Source organism: Protopterus annectens, chromosome 1.part2 (assembly GCF_019279795.1).
Source record: "Protopterus annectens isolate FY-2018-M chromosome 1.part2, PAN1.0, whole genome shotgun sequence".
Lineage (NCBI taxonomy): Eukaryota > Metazoa > Chordata > Ceratodontiformes > Protopteridae > Protopterus > Protopterus annectens.
In genome coordinates, this window is record NC_056727.1 from 1,213,027,790 (window position 1) to 1,213,048,351 (window position 20,562).

The 20,562-nt window shown below is 39.6% G+C and overlaps 1 protein-coding gene across 1 annotated transcript in view; it reads right to left on the reverse strand.

Annotated features, from left to right (window-relative positions):
• Positions 1 to 5,383: 5,383 nt before the first annotated feature.
• The window catches only part of HMGCL (3-hydroxy-3-methylglutaryl-CoA lyase), a 1,428,752-nt gene continuing 1,413,573 nt past the window's right edge, over positions 5,384 to 20,562 (reverse strand). The window contains exon 9 of the mRNA XM_044060073.1: positions 5,384 to 5,746. Within this exon, the coding sequence (XP_043916008.1) occupies positions 5,645 to 5,746 (102 nt within the window). The 3' untranslated portion in view covers positions 5,384 to 5,644. The remainder of the gene's footprint in view (positions 5,747 to 20,562) is intronic.

Sequence of the window (20,562 nt, forward strand, 5' to 3'; positions counted from 1 at the left end):
ACCAAAGAACCTCTTACTGAGGCGGCAACGCTAACCGCTGCATCATCATAGCCGCCCGTATGCCTAGAACTAATAACATAGTAAAATTATGTGAAGCATGCATTGACAGTACGTGCATTACATTACATACAAGTACAAGAATTATTTTTCACGACGAAGATTTTACTTCCCACACCCCTCAGATTATTACTGAAATCCATACTAAATTACTGAAGAAAAAATTTACCTGATGTGGTGAATTTAATTTTGAACAGTCAAGCACAATGAATTGAGCTGCCATGCCCTGATGCGACAAACTGTATGGCTACCAAAAAATACTGGCAACTGCTAATTTGTAGAGCATGTGTTTAGTTTGTGAATGCAGCCTCACACTTGCCAATTCCCAATCAATGCAACTACAAAATGGAAAACATACATTTCTTCAGGGTAACTTCAGTAACTGAGCTATACTATTTTCCAGATCCATGCCAACATTTTTCTGTATTGTGACAACCTTATCATGCTGTCAGTACAAAATGACATTCCAGGCCCAGGGATGAGTGACAGGTTATTATGGAAAACAGTATACACATACAGCCCTTGCAGAAGTACTAAAAGTATGATCCAGACAGGCAACAAAAAAAGTCAACTACCATGACACCTTAACAGTAAACATGATAGTGAAAGTAACATCACAAGGAAATTTCTAATCTGAATGTCCATTTGGAAGACTACTTCTTTCATCATTAATCTACATTAAAAATACAATAACACTTTTCACTATGGACTCCTGAGAAACATCAAAGGTTATTTAAAAAGGTTCAGTTTTACAGAATTTAACACATGAAACATTCAAACACATACACATGTATGTACATTTTTGTAAGGAAAATGCAATTATTTTGCACAGCACATCGTCTTTTTTTTTTACAAACTGAAGGAAGTTAGGGAAACTGCATTATTTTCTCTCCTTTTCTTACTGCACGAGGAATCAACCAAAGCAACTCAGCAGCTCCATATATAAAGAATGTTACCAATAATCTTATTTCCTTGAATTCCAAGTTGCAATAAACAAATATCATTTCTATGTGTTTGCTGGTGTTACAAAACTCCAGTTGCTAAATCATTTTGGTCTGCAGCAGCAAACTACCAGAAGCAAAACATTGGAAAAACACTGGCAAAGCAATTCATTCACAAAGGCAATTTTTTCAGATTTTCATCAAATCCTCTAAAGCTAGCTATTAAAATAGAATTGCAGCAGATAGTAAAGACAACCACAAGGCCTTCTATAGTTATGTAAAGAATCTCCATGGCAATACCCAGATTTGCTATGAGCTACTGCACAATGGTACCTCCTATACCGAGCCAACAGATATTGCCAATATACTGGCCAACAGATTTGGTGCCAACTTTACCCCACCACCCAAAGGACCAATCATAATACTAGTAGATTGCCAGGCACCCAGTATTACTGCTGCACAGGTTAAAACAGCACTGTCCAAGGCCAAGAATACAGCTTCTGTGGGACCTGACAATATCCCTGGCTGTGTTCTACATGAACTACAGAGTGAACTGGCACCTCACCTGTGTGCCTTGTTTAATCACAGCCTCACATCAGGCTTTCTCCCAACCAAATGGTGCACTGCTACAGTCATCCCTCTCCACAAAGGAGGAGCAACTACAGACCCTGGGAACTATCTCCCCATTATCCTGACAAGTCTGATATGCAAAGCTATGGAACGCATCATCATGGACCTAATAAACAAGGATATAGGGAATCTCCAAACTCTGGATCCCACACAATTTGGTTATGTAAAGGGTAGATCAAGCCTGCTCAACTTGGTTGACTTTTTTGAGTCAGTCACCAGAGCTGTGGATGAAGCCAAGGTGGTTCATACAGCCTACCTTGATCTGGCCAAGGCCTTTGATACCATTCCCCACACAGGAATCAAAGAAAAACTCACTATGCTAGGCATCAACCCCTATATCACAAGGTGGGTTGCAAACTGCCTCACAGACAGAATCCACAGTGTGAAAGTAGCGAACCAAGTCAGACTGCCAACCAGTCACGAGTGGAGTCGCACATGGATCGGTCCTGGGTCCTCTCCTATTTGGTATCTACTTCTCAGAAGTCCAGGCCAACACGAAAGGACTATGGCTGACAAAGTTTGCAAGTTGGGAGCCATTATTAACTCCCCAAGTGATGTTGACATCCTCCAGAAAGGCCTCACTGAGACCAACTGCTGTCAGAACCATGGCCTTAAGCTCAATGCCAAAAAATGTGTTGTCATCCCCTTTGGGAAAAACCCAGTTCCCATGAATTACCACACTGATGATAGTCCACTGAACACAGAAGGCGTTACAAGAGATCTGGGAACACAGTTTGACAACGTCTCTTTTGACCGCCAGTGTGGCCAGAAAGTCCTTCTATGTAGCACATCTCATTACTAAGGGTTTTGCATTCAGGAAGAAAGAGGTCATTGTCTCCCTCTACTCTTCCCTCATTAGGCCAATCATCGAGTGCAATACCCCATTTGGCATGTACCTCACTAGACACCTGTAACAACTGGAGAGGCCACAAAAGTACCTCACAAAGAGGATCCTAGGCCTTAAACACTTGTCCTATATGGACAGACTCAAAAAACTCCAACTATTCTCTGTCTCACATCGTCTACTTAGAGGCGATCTCTGCTTGACTTACAAAGCCATGTCTGACCCAGCTCTGTTAGAAATGCTACATCTAAAGAAATTCCAATCCCTCCACACCACACACTCCAGAGACCGCAACCTCATTACCACAATCAACAGAACGTGCTAGGACAGGTTCATAACCCAGGGACTGCCCATGCTATGGCGTAGACTTCCCATACATGTCAAACAGAGCACCTCACTGGTCCTCGTCAAGAGAAATCTTGATGAGTGGATGGGAAATAGAAAATTCCCCCTGGAGATCACTCCAGTGACTCTAGTCGACACAGGCACTGGGAACTAAGGTCGGGTGGCACGATGCCAGGGTAATCCTATGGGCTAGGCTTGTAAAGACTCCAGGGCCATTAGCCTAGTACACACCTATAAACCTATAATGTTTTGCTTTTACAAAATAGCATTTACTGTATACAAGGATCATGTTTCACTACTGATCATAATAAGATCATAAAAAGTACTGAAGTTTTTAACACAAATACTGGCAACTGCCAGTACTAAGAACACATTATTACATTTGTTGAATGCAATATCAGAAGCATAATTCTCAATCAATTCAACCACAAAATGGAAACTACATTAGAGCAATTAATTCACAAAGGCACATTTTTTTCAGATTCAAGCCAAGATTTTTCTGTATCCTGACAAACCTGTCATACTACCCAAAATAAATGGCATTTGTTGCATAAACCTGTTGAATACAGAACAAATTGATGACATTCCACAATGTTTCAGCATTCCACCTTTCTTAATTCTCTTCTTGCCCTAGGGCTGACTGGCAGGCTATTTAATGAAATAGTTCAAACACACAGATCTTCAGTCACAAGAAATACTTCTTTGTTCACTAGTAGTCTTCCATGTCAAACATAATTTACAGTCACTTCCCATGGTGATGTAATCAAAGTATGATCGGGACAATGAAACAATGATGCAAACTGCCATGACACCACACCGTCACAAATGAAAGTGATATCACACATTTCCAATTATGTTGGCCTAGCTGTAAGAATATTTCTTTCATCATTCAGCTGCAACAGAAATATAGTAGCACTTTACACTACAGATTCCCTTAAAAAAAGGTTATTCAATAAACTTCAATTTTTACACATTTTGTTTAAACATGAAGCATTCAACAACACATACATGTGCACAGTCCGTGAGGTAAATAAAATGTATTTTGTACAGCACAATCTTTTAGAGACTTAAGAAAATTTGGGAAACTAAAACTTTTTCTTTTTTTGCTGCAACGTGAAATTCAAGGAAAGTAGATTACTGCTAAGATTCTTTATACATGGAGCTGCTGAGTTGCTTTGGTTGTTCATTCATTTTTTTTCTGCAATAACAAACTTCCATGAAGAAAAACACTGTCAAATGGTAAAGGTTTCCCATTCAAATTAATTCAGTGAATAAGGGAATGGTTGCATTTGGTTAACAAAATTTAGGAGTATTATTAAAACTAGAATGGCAGTTGACTTTTTCATTAACAAACAATATTACAAAAGAGAGAACACAGCAGAGAAAACTACTTGCCATGTATGGTACAGATGATAACTCAGTAAAAGTACTGTATGGTTTCTACTGCACAAACTATGGATTCAGATAAAGCTGTATTAAAAAACATCATCATTTCATTACTCCTAACAGGTAACAAAACTTCTGTGACCAGATTTCTTGTACTGCTTATCCGAGACCAAAATTAAGTGTCACAAACAGTATTAAATATATAGATGGGCTCAATACACCCTTAGTTTCTTCCAGCCTGAAGTACAACTACAGTGCTTTTCTGAAAAAGCACTGAGAGAAAAGAAAGAGGTACCCTGTCTTAAAAGAGAGCAAGGCTAACCTGACTGATGTGTCTGAATGGGTTTCCATATACAGTTAGACTTAACCTCTCAAAATTCTTGATCCTCTTAACCTTCAAAATTTCATGATTCTGTTTCCATATTCTTCTCTTACTAAAAGCCAAGATGCTGACACAGCCAGCCATCTGTCTATCAGCCAGGCAACAGCCAAAAGTGACTGTCTAATCATGTTTTGACAACCATAGTGGTTTAGCACTAGGTGGAGTGATTTTAAGCCAGCAGAAATGAAGCAACAATGTTCACAGAGGTCATCCAGACTGGTTACTCATAAGTTGAGGGGCTATCCATGTGAACCATCAAAGAGCAGGAGTATTTTTCACAGACTTCGTGAGGAAGTTTCACAATGAGAACAGCTACAGAAATGGCCAGTGGAATGGAATCATCACCAACAAAAAAACTAACTTTCAAGCACAATGCAAACAGAAACAATGACAGGAGCGAAGTGAGAAATAAATGTGGCTACTACGTTTATAAAATGATGTCAGCATTCACTTAGAAACAACTGCTGGTAACCTCTGACAAGCACTATCAAAAAGTGACCAGTGTCTTTTTGAAATTGACAGTGATGTTCTAATGGTGTGCTTTTTATAATAAAGATGATCTGTGGTTTTTACACAAAGCCTACACCATGATTCCTAAGCACCTCTTCACTGTATAGATTTTCACAGAATGTCCAGAATTTTTATATTTGTGGTTTATTTTTAATAAAAATTGTGGTTTTCTGGCAAATCATTAACTGAATCAGAAAAATGACAGACATTTGAGTTTCAGACTTTATACACTTAAGAAAATTCATGCTAATGTAAAACCTGTTTTTCTATCAACTTTCCAAGCTTGTAAGAGCAATATTTAAAAATTGCCCCTATTTTTGGGCCTTTGTCCCCCCCAATATTCATGGCTTTGTCCAAATTTTTTGCTCTAAGAGGTTGAGAGGTATATGTTCCTAAGGTAAAACCACTTGCTAGCATTCAATCATATGATGAAATATTTAGCTGTTGGGTGCTCCCGGATAGCAGATTTTATTTCTTCTGAGCCTGTTCATCATTTTAGTTTTGTTCTGTCTTCATATCCCAGAATGTACCAGGTCACAGGAAACCTTCTCATAATCTGCATAAAGCTTGGGCAACTTTAGATCCCGACCTCCTATTCAGAGAACTGCAGATAAAGGCACCAGCATCCATCAATTTCTGTAGGTTCACACCCTGCAAAAGAAAGATGGATCAGGTGTGAATTTAAAGCTACAACAAGCAAAATTGATTAAAGCCAAACCATACACAGGAAAATAAACTGTCCGATTTATCTTTTAAGTATGAATATGTTTGGCCAAAGCACACTAGTGCCTATCACAAGAGTATACAATACCTCTGAAGCAGACAGCTTTAATTGAGTAAAACATATAGTAGTTTCTTAGTTTTAACTAATCACTCCAACAAGATCTAACATATTTTACTTCTTCAATGTTGGAAAGAATCAGGTAATTGTCTAACATCAGTACATTAATAAAACACAGCACAGTAAATGAATACAGTGCATTTAATCAAGCACTTGAAATAAAGTTTTAGTTAATGGTAGAAAAAATATCTAGTTTTCATTATTCTCTTTCTGTAGGCTGTCTCCAAAACATTAACTTTATGTATTTGTAATATAGGGTGGCCATAGTATGCTCAAAAACAATTAAATATAACAAGCATGCCAAATAATGTGTTCACATGTCAAAACCTCACACTTAGGTTTCAACAGGAGTTTCACCCTACAGGTAGTACAACTAAAACACTGTGTCTTTCTGAATGTCTGCACATGTAAATGTTTAAGCATCCTGTTAACAAATAAGTAATTGTATGTATAGTTATTATGGCTTTCCTATTTAAAAAAAAAAAGTGAAGCTTGTCAGACTTCACTTGCATGTATATAATGGCTTCTTAATTTTTCTCAGGAAAAAAATAATTTTAAACTTCCTGTACTTACGGTAATCACCATAAACAAGTTGGTATATTCTCACTCTTACGAAGTATTAAACAACTGCTGTGTTGCTTATGAAGTGCAAAATACAGCATACTCACAAAAAGTACCACTCACTGAAACTGCAGAGAGAACCATGAATGGGGAAATGCAGCAAGTATGCCTCTTAAAATTCTTGCAGAAATAAAAACTGCAAATGTACAACCAGGTTCAGTTCAGGCATAGTTAAAGAAAATAAGTCTACTGTGCAACAATTTATGTGTTTCGAGATACGAGTGGTGCAACATCTTTTTACACTACATCTGCAAGCTCCATGTATGACTAAGAAAAATAAATGGATCACTTATCCTAACTCCACTGTGAATGTTCCCAAAATGGAATTTGAGAAACTCATAATGTTGAGTTCCACTGCTGGAATGAATTTCTTGAACAAAACTTTATGATCAACATATGGACCATAGTTCCCTGTCATATTCATCTCACTACAAAGATACCCATGAGTCTGTTATTCCCGAGTTCCGGAGCAATTTTTGCATTTGTAACCTTTACTTATCTTAATCACTGTGGTGGTGGTGCTGCGGTAGCATTGTCGCCTCACAGATAGACATTGTCCTGTTTGATTCTCAGCTAGAGCGTCTTCTGTGTGGAGACATGCGTGAATGGGCGTACCTTCATTGAAGGTTGTGTCAGGGCTGGCAACTCGGCACATAAAAATCTACTGCCAATCATTAGCGGACCGGAGTTCCGCTGTGGCGACCCCTATCCGGGAAAAAGCCGAAAGACACAACAACTTGTTTATCTTTATCCTTTCTCTCTCTTTCTCTAGTTGTATGGTGTTTCCGTCTCCATTCCTTTTCAGTTCTACAATTACCCTACAGTGTCATATAATATCCCTTACATGCAAACACGGTTTGTGCTGAAGACTCCTGTACTTTTTCAGAATATACATTTACTGCATGTTTTTACTATGTTGTTTGCCTCTCTTCTAATAAGCACATATCTGGATCAGTCTGACAGAACGGAAAAAAAACATGGATAACGTTATAAACTAACAAGTTATACTTCACCTCATCAAAACCTTTAGGCATTTTTTTACTTTTGCATTTCAGACTCTGTTAATTCATATTGTTTTGTTAAGTGCTTTAATAAAAGTTATATAATACAGATTTGATCATGCAACAATGTAACTAATTTCAACAGTCTCTGACTGTATATAACTTTTGACTGACTGTTAACTGAGATCACATCTGCCCCCTGAGGCTTGTGAGTTTCTCATGATGGTTAGGGAACGACGATTCAGTATAATCTTAATGAGGTCTTTAATCAAAGCAAACTATCTAGAAGGAAATATACCACAACACACAGCTTCCTGTAGCAGCCCATTAGCATAAAATGTTATAAATCTCCTATATAACTAAACAGTAGACAAGATGATCCTTTGAGGAGAACTACTACCTAAAAACTGCAAACCAGAAAAAAATTATGAACTGTACACTTAATTATTTCTAATTTAAGATGACAGACACTACTTCTACAGGACATATCGAATTAAAGCAGCTGAGATAGCCAGGGTATTACAAGACACAATGTAATATACAGACACACTGAAAACCATTAAATGTAAAGGCTAGACATGGAGCCTCCGTTTAAAGTTTCAACCAAAGGATGGATCTAACTGAGAAGTTCCCTATAGGCAGATCAATTTTTGGAAGACCCCAGGATCAAGTTCCCATGTGTGGATGGTCTATTCCAGTCCTGCTGATCTTGTCTGCAAAAATGTTTTGCTCTGACGGAATGTAAGAAGCCTGAAGGGTCAGACTGAGCGGAACTGCTGCTTCCCAGGCAATCATAGTCCATCTGCAAAGCGGGCAGGATATGGTATCCCCTTGTTTGTTAATGTACACCATCACTTGGTGTCGTCTATATATATATATATATATATATATATATATAGTTGCAGAAGTCATGGGAACCAGAGATTACTCAATTCCTTCAAAGCACTGATAACAGCCAACATCTCCCTGATATTTTTGTGCTTTTGTCTATCAACAGGTCCTCACAGAGCTTTCACTTTTATGCCTTTTGAAACCATTCCCCATCCCAGATTTGATGCTTCTGTGGTGACTGACTGGAGTGAGGACAGAAGAGAGAATGGAAGATCTATACTGCAAGCTATCTGGGCTATCCACCACTCAGTTTTCCTTTTCAAAAATCCCAGAACTGGAATCTGAAAAGTCAAAGGGTGTAGATGCTCAGTCCAGACTAATCTGAGGTGCCACTGTATTTTTCCTCATGTGCTGCTGCTAACAACATTAAACCTAAAAAAGCCTTACCGTGTCTTGACAGTTCTAAACCTCAACAAACACACCAGTCTCATTGTATTAGTTAGTATAATAAATTCTCCCAACAACTGTGACAGGATATTCTGGAAGCATTCCTTAAACCCCATTAATGTCACACATTCCCAGAAAACTATTCCTAGTTTCCTCTCTCATTCCCTTCAAATCTCCCAACATCTGCTTTCCCCTTGAGGAAAAAAAACACTGAAGTCTACTTAAAGTATAGAAGTACCTGTGCAAACACACAAATATCCTAAATCTTCTGGACTTCTTGACATACCTACAGGCCTTACAAATTTCCTCCCATATCTCTTTTGTAATTTGTCATTCTAATCCCCCCTGCATACTCCTCAGCTTCTAAGCACAATAAATCTGGACAAAGCCAAAAATAATGGAGGACAAAGGCACAATATCAGGGACATATTTTAAATATTGCTCTTATAAACTTAGAAAGTTGTTAGAATAACAATTTTTGCATTAGCATGCATTTTCCAAGGTATCTGAAGTTTGAAACTGAAATATGTTTCATTATTTAATGACATAAAGCCTCAATGATTTGCCAGAAAACAAGACATTTTATGAGGAACAAACCAAATATAAGGCAAAATCTGTACAGTTAACAGGTATGCCCCCACTCACTTCTATTCTCCTCTAACTTTTTTATTGCTATCTTCTGTTCTTGACTCCGCTAAAAAAAACTCTACCAGAGCTGGTCTTTCACTCAATACCCCCCCCCCCCCCCTGTTGTCTATATTCATCCAACAGCCCTGACATGAAAACACGCTGATTCATCCAGATGCCATTTCGCAGTACAGGTTCCTGTCCAGACAGTATGCTGGGAAATTCTGTTAAACTAGCAGATGCAGTAAATTAATTCTCAGATTGTTCTCAATGGTCCAGTTTTACTTACTGCTGTTCTTTACACAAGTGGTACTATTTGATGAAGGAAATACGGAAGTTACTTACTATAACGACAGATCTGTGTTGTCTGTTTCCATACTTCAATGTATGAGTTTTCGGATTTGGGTTGGCTCAAACTTCAGCCACTTTCAAGCTTTGGACCAGTGCTCAGTTTCCTCCCCTTAACGTAATCCCCCCCCCGTTGACCAGCTACCTCAGACTGAGTTTGCCCACAAGAAAAAGGCAAGTTTAGGGTGCCTAAGATAGAAGTAAAGAAAGTAGCTATAACCATGGTCTTGATAAGATGCCTCTAGGAATCAAGGCTAAGTCAGCCAGAGCAGTCCAGGACTTAACATGGGAAATATAAAATACATGGAAGGGAGAAGGAGGAAAAACAGACAACACAGATCCATTGTTATGGTGAGTACATAACCTTTGTATTCAATGTTCTCTTTTCTGTCCATTCCTCAACTTATGTGACACAGTCCAAAGCTACTGTTAACAGCTGGGTGGTCTCATGGAAGGATATTCTGGAGCATAGTCAAGCCAAAACAGTTTCTGGATCTGGACTTTATGTCCAAAATAATATGAAATGAAGGTTTGGATCTTGGAGCAGGCAGCATCTGCACAGATGTCATCAAGAGGTACTCTGGAAAAGACAGTTGTGAATGAAGCTACAGATCTATTAGAAAGGACTTTTAGGGGTGAAGGCAGTGATAAATCCCTTTATTTGTAAACATAAGATATACAGACAGACAATGGGAGAGGGTGATTTTAATTACTCCTCTTTCAAAATGGGAAAGGGGGGGTAAAGATACAAGTCATAAGTTTTCCTGAATGTTTTTGTCTGATGCAAATAGAAATTTAACTGGCAGTGAACATCCTATAAGTGTAATGTATATTCACCTTTGTTTGAAAAAAGTCAGAAAAAACACAGGAAGATTTAAGGATTGGTTGATAGACGATTCAGAGGTCTCCTTTGGAAGAAAAGAAAGGTTAGTTATCAAGTACACACTGTTTCTGGGAAAGACCAGGTAGGAAAGTTCTACAGACAAGGTTTCCATGATCTAAATTTTAAATTAACCTTGGCAGCAGGTTCAAATGGAGGGCTAGTTAAGGCTTACAGTACAATTGTTATATGCCACGGAAGAACTGGCTCTCTAAGCAGACAGCATAATAGAAAAGTCCCTCTAAGGAAAGCTTTAGTTAGTCTTACGGATGCAATGGGCATGGGGTTCTTGCCAATGTGAAAGGAAGATATGACTGCTATTTGTACCCTGATAGTGGAATACCTGGCTCCCATTCTGAAAATGATAGGCTAGAAATTCCAAGACTGCTGGGAGATGAACAGAAAAGGGATCAAGATCATGTTGAACTGCCTATATGTAAAACATTTTCCATTTGCTTTTGTAACTCTTATGTGTAGAAGTTTTTTTGGAAGAAGTCAGGATATGTACAACTGAGGGTGCAAACCTAGACTATCTAGCCATCACTGGAACTGGAGAAACCATGCGGTCAACTTAAGGGATTAAATATCCAAGGTGAGGTGACCCCCCCCCCCCCCGAGGATGCGAGGCAGTAGATCTGGAGCAGAGTCCAGCACCCAGGGAGGGCATACTAGATGAGGCCAGAGGAAGGGAAACCATACTTGTTGAGGCCATTATGGGAATATGAGAATGACTGTGACCTTCTTCGCCAGTGCTTTCTGTAAAAAGTTTAGAATCAAGGGAGTGGAAGGAAAGGTGTAGAGGAGTCCTGGGGGGGTAACTGTGAGTCAGGGCATCCCTCAGTGAATCCCCCTTGTGGGGGATCAAAGCAAAGGACTTGCTGCACTTGGTGTTGCAAGGAGATGCAAAGAGATCGCAGCACTATCAGCCCCAGTGGCTGAATATCTGCTCTGTAATCAATGGATTGAGACATCTCTTAAAACACAAAAGGACAGAGAGACCTGCTCAAGCTGTCTGGTAACACACTGGATTTGACTGGGATTTGCATTGCTATTAGAAAGCAGTGAGAAGCTATTGCCCATTGCCACACCCTCATGGACTCAACATAATGGGCAAGATCTGGTTCCTCCCTGTTTGATGATGTACCAGATGACTGTCATGTTGTCTGTCTAAACAGATTTCACATCTGAGGGGAAAGAGTCCTGAAAAGCCTGCAACAATAGGAGTACTGCTCTCATCTCCAACACACTGATGTGTAGACTGGCCTCTCATTGTGACCATGTACCTTAGACCGTCTTTCCCAGGTAATGCCACCCCCATCAAAAGTGGGAAGTCTCCGTACCCACAGTAGCTGAGGGAGATAGAAGACTGAAGGGATGTCCTTGTGAGACATGCACAGATTAATCATGACTGACTGTGTGTCATGCAAATCTTTGTTAAAGATACCCGGAATGACATGGGCTGCTGTCTTACTGACCACTGGATCACTACAGTCCACTGCAGAACTTGCATACAGTACCTTGCCAGGGAGACCAAGATGATGAAAGCTGACATGGAGTCTAGAATGCAGAGACTTGTTTTTGTTGGTGGCTTCAGACAGGACAGGACAAGACAGCAAAGTCTGTTGATGAATGGACGCGATCCTTGTTTGGGGAAGTTTTGCAATTTGGAGATTGTCTCCAACTGAGCCTCCATAAACTCTAAAGATTGAAATGGGTGAAGTTGGACTTCTAAATTGACGGTAATGCCTATGTTTGAACACAGATGGAGCAAGCCATTCCTGGCTTGGATGAGTACATCCCTGGTAGGGGTGGTGACAAGCCAGTCATCCAGATATGGGAACACCCAGACCCCCTGCAGTCGAAGACGAACTGCTACTACTGACATACATTTGGTGAACACAATGGGAGTTGTGTTGAGACTGAAAGCCAGAGTTTTGAACTGAAAATGAATGACTCACAAACAGAAGTGAAGATACTTACTGGAGTGTCTGTCTATCTTTATATGGTAGTATGCATCCTGAAGATCCATCAGCAAATTCAGTCATTCTCCCTCAGTAGAGGAGGAACAGCTTGCATCATGTCCATCTGGCATTTTGTTTTGTTTACAAATTTGTTCAAGTAACTTGGGTCCGGAACTGGCCTTAGGTTCCCATTTTAATTTGGCACTGAAAAGAACATTGAGTAAACTCTAGATCCTCTTTGGTCTGGTGGGTCCTCTTGAATGACTCAATTGTTTAGAAACTTTCCTTACTTCGGAGGTGGTCACTTCCCTTTGAGGGGGTGACACAATGGAAGTCTTTTGGGAGGGGGGGGTTCACAGGTGGGAAGTAGCCTCTAGTTATGATCTCTGCATCCATTTGTCTTGAGTGATGGATGTCCAGGCTGTAGGGTGCAGGGATAAGCACCCCCTGACTGCTTCCACAGCACAGCAGTCAGGCAACCATTCAGGAGTGCTGGAAAGGCTTACAGGAAAAAGGAACTCTGAAGCCTTGATTCTGCGGACCACCTCTGCCCCTGGGGCAATATCTATTATAAGTCTTCCACCCTCTGGTCAAGGGGGGCTCATCTCTAGAAGTGTCAGGTGTGGAATTTGGGGATCCAAATTTTCTTGCCTACATTTTGGTTCCTAGAAAAGGACATCTGAGGAGTGTATAATTTGATTCCTACAGCTAAGAGGGATTTTCTATTTTTTTCACTTCTAGAAATTCTCTCTCTCTCATTTTGAGACCAAAAAGAGATGATCCATCACATGCGATGTTCAAGAAGGATGTCTTAAAATGTTCCATAAAGTCATAGAGTCACATACTGGCATGTCAATTGATGGATATGCCCATGCCAGCTGATCTAGATGCACCTTCCAGGGCACTGGAGATAAGGCACACAGAAACATTAGACAAGGACTGGAGGGTAGCCAAATGCACATCAATGGATTTTCTTTGATCCACAGACAAAGTCCCTGGGAGAGATTTGGAGATCTCCCTGGGTCAAATCTCCCTGAAAACAGGTAACGTGTCAAATGATTCAATGCTCTCACATCAAGAATGTAGATGAGGTGTAAATGCACTTCCCAAATCTGTCCTAGTGAGACTATCCGTTTGATGGATGGACAGAGGAACTTTCTTCTGCCAGCTCCTTTTTGATGGCTGCTGCCATTACTATAGCTTCCACAGCTGGCTACTTGCTTCAATAGGGATGATCTTGGGGGCAACGAAAAATGAATCTGGTTTCTTAGGGATGAGCTCAGCTGTGTCCGGCTCCTTCCATGCCCACTTAGAAATAGGGTCCACAACCTCATCAGCAGGCAGGACTATCCAAGACATGGATAGTCCAGAACCAAAAGCCTATAAAAAAACTGACTCTTCTGGGGAAGGAGTTTGGGAGGACCATCCTCCTTTTTGTTTAAGAAGTTCAAGGGTCTCCCTGAATGAAATGTGCTCAAGTGGGGATCATTGGTGACAGATTCCAGAGTGGAATCCAGCTGTCTCCTTTTACACCTATGTTTCCTGTGAAGCTCCCTGAAGGGATGATCTAGGGAGGACCCATAAGTTGGGACGGTCTCTTCTAGGTTTGAGATTTCTGGTTGCTGGCTGTCCTGATGGGACAAGAAGAGTAGTTTCTGGACCCTGGGAAATCCTTTGGACTGGGAAGGATCAGATCTCGTGGGAGACTTTTCTCTGGGATGAGAAAGTACTCTTTTGAAAGCCTAGAATATGCACACTTGTCATGTGTGTCGGCGCTAGACCACTTACAGGCACAAGCCAAACATTTCATGAAACCAGTTGGTTTTTCTGACATCCTGAAAGGAAAGAGGTAACAAGAGAACAGAAATTTACATTTTTTACAATACAAGAAAGGTAAGAAGGAAAATATATATAAGGTATAAGGAAGTTTTTTTTCCAAGAGAAAAGTAAAGTCCAACTCTAAGAATGGAGGGCAAACAAAGGTTTAGGGGAGGGTGGGAAAAGTAAAAAGAAAAGTAATAGAGAGAGAGAATAATAATAAATAAGTATAAAGCACTTATCCACCAAAAAACACCCAAGCACCAACAAGTCCGTCCTACTCTTGTGTTGGCAAATGAGATCTGGGGTAGCTGCGTCAACACACAGAGGATTATGGGTAAGAGGAGACTGAGCATCAGATCCAAAGTTTGAAAGTGGCCAAGGTTTGATCTGACTTGGCTCTGAAGACCCATATGTTGTGGAACAGATGGAAGAGACATCAAAAGATCACTGATTATTTGTCTTATAGGTTTTAAGGCTAAGAAAGGAACTGAAGATGACATTTTCAAAGCACAGCCTAAATTATCTGCTGCAATGGGTTTTGGCTGGGAGGGTGGCCTAATGGTTAAGGTGTTTGCCTTACAAACACAAGGTGCAGGGTTTGAGTCTCACAAGGGATAATTGGCTAAGCTTAAAATAGCTCACAAGGGCAGTTAGCTTAGTACTAATCTATGAATCTATAATGATGTGAACTAACTGATAAGAACTAAATGTGAAGCTTTCAGTTAGGCTAACCTGTTGTATCCATTACTGAAATCCATTTGGTACTGGGAGTAGCATTGGAATACACTGTTCCAGTCACTCTGATGCCTGGTAATACAGAACTTTCAATAACCACTTTTTTTCCCTTATGTGATGCATGTCATTTTTAATGTCAGCATGTAGGGTGATATCAAAGAGTGCCCTTGAAATGTCTTGCTGATGCCTGGCTCATTTTTGACATGAAATATAATCATCTCTTGGCTACTGTCTGTAGAAGAAAAAACTTATATTTCACTGCAAGCAAGATGGTACCAAGAAATAAGATCTTTTGTGATGCAACTAGATGTGATTCAGGTAAGTTCAATATCATCCCCAAGCAGCTGAACCTAATGTAAGTGGCAGAGTAACTGATCCTGGCTGTTCTACCAACAGACCAAGTGAGGCAGATTTCAAACTGCTGGCATAGTAACTGACCAAATAATGGAGATAAGCACTCTATAAATGTCCTGCTTGTTGTGGCCAGATTAGAATAAAATGTTTTACTTGAAAGTAATGCAAGCCTATTATAAAATGTGGATATTTTTGTGAGCCCGTTTTAAATGGAATAGCCAGGAAATATCTTCAGTGTTTACTCTGATGTGTAAGGATTCAAAGCTTCTTGCTTCTGATGTAATTTGCAGGGTTTACATATGGGATAGGCTGTCAGTGTTAATTTTAAGGATAACAAAGGATTTTAGCTAGCTCTGTGGAGTACAGGGACAAAGAAATGACTATAACAGAGATAACCCAAATCTGAGTACCAGCAGGGGAAAGAGGGAGTCAACAGCCAATGCCAGCCCACCCATCCAGGGGAGGAAGGCAGCCAAATCATCTGCAATACTGACACTTAGTGAATATTGGCTGTACAGCAAGGCAACACAATGAGCCAAAGACAAGCACACAAAAACAAGCAGTGCATCTGCACACTACAGCCATGAGCTGGCACATGTATGTTGGGCATTCCACTTGCCCAATGTGCGAAAGGGAAATGGAAGACGAGAGTAAGAAAAAAAAAGTCTTGGTAAGGATGATAACATCACTCAGCCACCATGCAGAGCCCCCTACAAATAGAGGGCAATTAAATGCTGTCCCACTCTGGGCTGCCTGTCTGGTCAGAACATACTCATGACCTCTTACATCTATTTATCTTTGCAACAATCCACTCTCTTGCAGACATGTTAAGCCTTTATACTAACTAGAATTAAAGAATGTAAGGAGGCCTTTGCTATTTCGGATTATCATACAGTTCTGTAATAAACTGCTAGCTCTTTTATACTCATACAATGATCTTGAGCATGATGGCCAAATAAAGTATCTGGATTTACTGGAATATCCATCAATTCTGATTTTACAGCATTCAGGTATCACAGGTGACTCAAGCCTAGGATGTCCTCTGCTTTCCAGTGGCACAGAGGAACTCATTGCTGCAGTTGTTCTATCAAAGTTCAGCTTTGCCATATGAGATACAATTCTATTTGCAGTAGGAAAGCGACTCTGTTCTTTATATTTACAGCCACACTTAAGGGACAGCTTGCAAGGTGACACTTGCTTAGTGGAGAAATAAGCTATAGAAATGGACTATGTTGATGATGTAACTTACATTCTTCACTGTCAAGATTCTGTGGTGTACATCTTGTCTCCAACATGTCTATTTTCTTAGATTGCTTGCTAGGAGGTAAGGTAGGGAAGACCTACCTTTCTGCCCTTTAAATAACAGCAAATAAAATCACTGTAGAGTCAACATTAACACTGCTGACTAGATATATCCAGACCACCAGTATCTTACTATAATCTATCATCCTTTGTGAGAGCTTGGGGCAGGGTGAGCACTTAGAGCAGAGAGTAAGGAACTATTCTCACTGAGCTTAGGACAGAGAATCAGCAACTGTCCACACCATCTTAACAATATCCCAGAAAGAATACAATGGGGTGTACTGCCTGTGGGCAGTGTAATTCATGTTTTAACAATTCACAGCATTTCTATTTTGGAGACAAAATTTCTTTACAATCCTTGGGATACACTCTCCAACTCCATAACTGAAATGAGACAATGAAAAGTGCAATCACAAAAGTGCGATGCTGGAATGGAACACTGAAACTTAGAACTTGCTCTTACACTAGTGTTTTTAGACCTCTCACATCACTGGTCCTTACACGTATGCTAACTATGACACTGCTGCACCTCATAAAAAGTACGCTCCTTATAAATTCATTAATGATAAGACTAGAGATGGCAACTCTTTATTAAGAACTAAAATAAATAAAAATGCTGGCAGGCAGAGCTTCACAGGCACAAATCACTCAGGTGTTGATAAACCAAAGGTGTATTTAATGACAAAAATCCACAAGAAAAACAAATAAAACGTGAGCGCTTTCGTTAAACAAGTGTTAATTTCATCAGACACCATTAAAATGCAAGACAACCATTTATATACATATAAAAAACACTCTGATTGGGTAAGCAAAGAGAGGCAGCCAGCTAAGCAACACTGAGACAGAACATTAATTAACCCCTTGATGACTGTGTTACAGTTGAAACTGTTGCATCTTAAATACAACTAAAACTTGTAATTAAAAGATAAATTATTAGTCTCTTACTTGTGTCATGAATGGTTATAAATAGAATAAAACTAAAATCAAAGTCATTTTTAATATCTCATGTTAACTATTCACATAATGCTAAAATGTTTCCCAAAGCAAAATACATACCAAAGTGCCTGTGCTTAACAAATGTTTTGAGATATTCTGTTCCTTTCTAGGGCTTTTAATTTCAATACAGGAGAGATGGATGTCTTGACATTTATCCCTGGCCATCTATCTGCCTGTAGTAAGATTTGCCACCTTAACTCCTTTAACTCAAACTGAAGTCCCTAAGGCTTTTTGTCACTGATGTCTACATGGTCTGTTGCCATAAATGTGAAACTGTGGTCAGTGTTGTCTTGAATATGCCTCGCTACTGCATTGTTAATATTCTTTCTTATGGCATAGTTGTGTTTATAAATTCTGGCATAAAATTTCCTTTCTGTTTTGCCTACATAAAATGCTAGGCATTGGTCGCATGTAGCCGTGTAGACTACTGCCTTGGAGTGACAGTTATATTTACCTTTTACATAATGGTCTATACCATTCACTGTAAATTTGCTGCCCGATTTCACCTTGTGGCACCAGTTACAAGACTCACATTTGTCCATCCCTACATGTCTTGTTCTAGTGTAGTTAGAACCTTTCCTAAGAAGGTCTTTTAAGTTTGAGCCCCATCTATATGCAATTATAGGTCTTTCTCCTATTTGTGCCCTGATGTCCATGTCGTCCATTAAAATGTCACAGTTCTTATAAAAATGGACATCAAGTAGTATGTAAGCACCATAGATCTACAAAAAGTACTTTTTTCCAACTCCGGTCTCCCCTCTTCAACTTCAGAGGGGCTGTTGTCCAGTGTGTTTTCCCCAACTATGGGCTTAAAATGCCCTACTCTTCTTTACCTATCACTTCCTGCATAAGCTCATTAAGCAAATCTGCTGGGTATTCCCCACCTCAAGAACGTTTTTTTTAAGTTGTCGCATTCTATAAGAAAATCTTCTTCTCTAGAGATCATACGGGCTGCTCGAACTAATTGCCCTTTAACTGCTGACCTCTTCTGATGCTTGGGGTGGGAGCTAGTGTAATGCAGGAACGAGTTTGAGTAGGTCTCTTTCCTATGGATCCTAGTAGCATACTTTTCATTATGTGCGTCTTTGTATAAGAGGACATCAAGGTAATTCATATGATCCAGGTTAATCACCCAAGTGAACTGCAGGAATGTAGTAGTGGTGTTAAGGTATCTCAAAAACTCTTCCAAATCAACCAGTGACCCATTCCTAGAAAGGAACAAAATATCTCAAAACATTTGTTAAGCACAAGCACTTTTGTATGTATTTTGCTTTGGGAAACATTTTAGCATTATGTGAATATTTAACATGAGATTTTAAAAATGACTGATTTTAGTTTTATTCCATTTATAACCATTCATGACACAAATATGAGACTAATAATTTATCTTTTAATTACAAGTTTTAGTTGTATTTAAGATGCAACAGTTTCAACTGTAACAGTCATCAAGGGGTTAATTAATGTTCTGTCTCAGTGTTGCTTAGCTAGCTGCCTCTCTTTGCTTACCCAATCAGAGTGTTTTTTATATGCATATAAATGGTTGTCTTGCATTTTAATAGTGTCTGATGAAGTTAACACTTGTTTAATGAAAGCGTTCATGCTTTGTTTTCCTTGTGGATTTTTGTCATTAAATACACCTTTGGCTTATCACCTGAGTGATTTGTGCCTGCCAGCATTTTTATTTATTTAGTTTGTTTTGCTGCTTCTGTTTTCTTGTCTTTATTAAGAACCATCTAACACAAATCTTTCACATCTTAACTTCTGCAATCTGATGCATGTATGTCTTGCACCAGCATATGTTACAGCACTGCTCACTAGGTCTGTAAGAGCCGCTCATCACCAACATACTCAGTTCTACCTCAATGAAATGTTGTGAACACACCGGAAAGGTAACAAAAAGTTCTAAACATGCCATGTTTAAAGGATTACCTATCCATAGGGCAGGGAAAATGACCCTTTTGAAGATCAACTGATTTGGAGAGTACTCGCATACTTTTAGGTTTTACTCTAAATACCCATATACATCAGGTAACACAACCCCTGAGGTAGGCAGGAGCCAGGATCCTAAAGTACTGAAGTACCAACGAATGTCTGACTCCTGGAATTCTGTTATAAAGAATTAGCTGACATACCTTTATTAAATACAATAACTAAATGGTCATGGCACAAAGGTTTGCAAGTAGTACATTCTTGAAACACGGACTGGAAGAAGCCACAACTCTAGTGAAGTAGCTTTGTCAGCACTGGTCAAGTAGTAGTTATCCACCTGAAGTCAACAAAACAATTTGCTTAGCAGACAAACCCCACTTTACACATACTAAATTAGAAGAAAAGTAAGCCCATTCTCCTGAACTCATGAACCACTCTCTGGTAAAGTTTGAGATTATGATACATGTCAAAGGTAGTAGACCCTCTGGCCCCCCAGATTCAACTGTAAGATCAATATAAACTTTCTCTGTGAAATGTGAGCTAATCCTAAGAGCACCTGATCCCTGTGAAAGGCCAAATAAGGTTCTCTTACAATGAATTATATGCACATCTAATATAGAGGTACATGTAATAGCCACCACAACAGCATCTTCCTACACATGAAAATCAAATCTTCTAAAGCTGCTGGTTTGAGAGGAGGCCAGACAAGCCTGATCATTACAGAGCTGAAATCTCAATAAAGAGAATGAATTTTCAAAAGTCAGACAAAGATG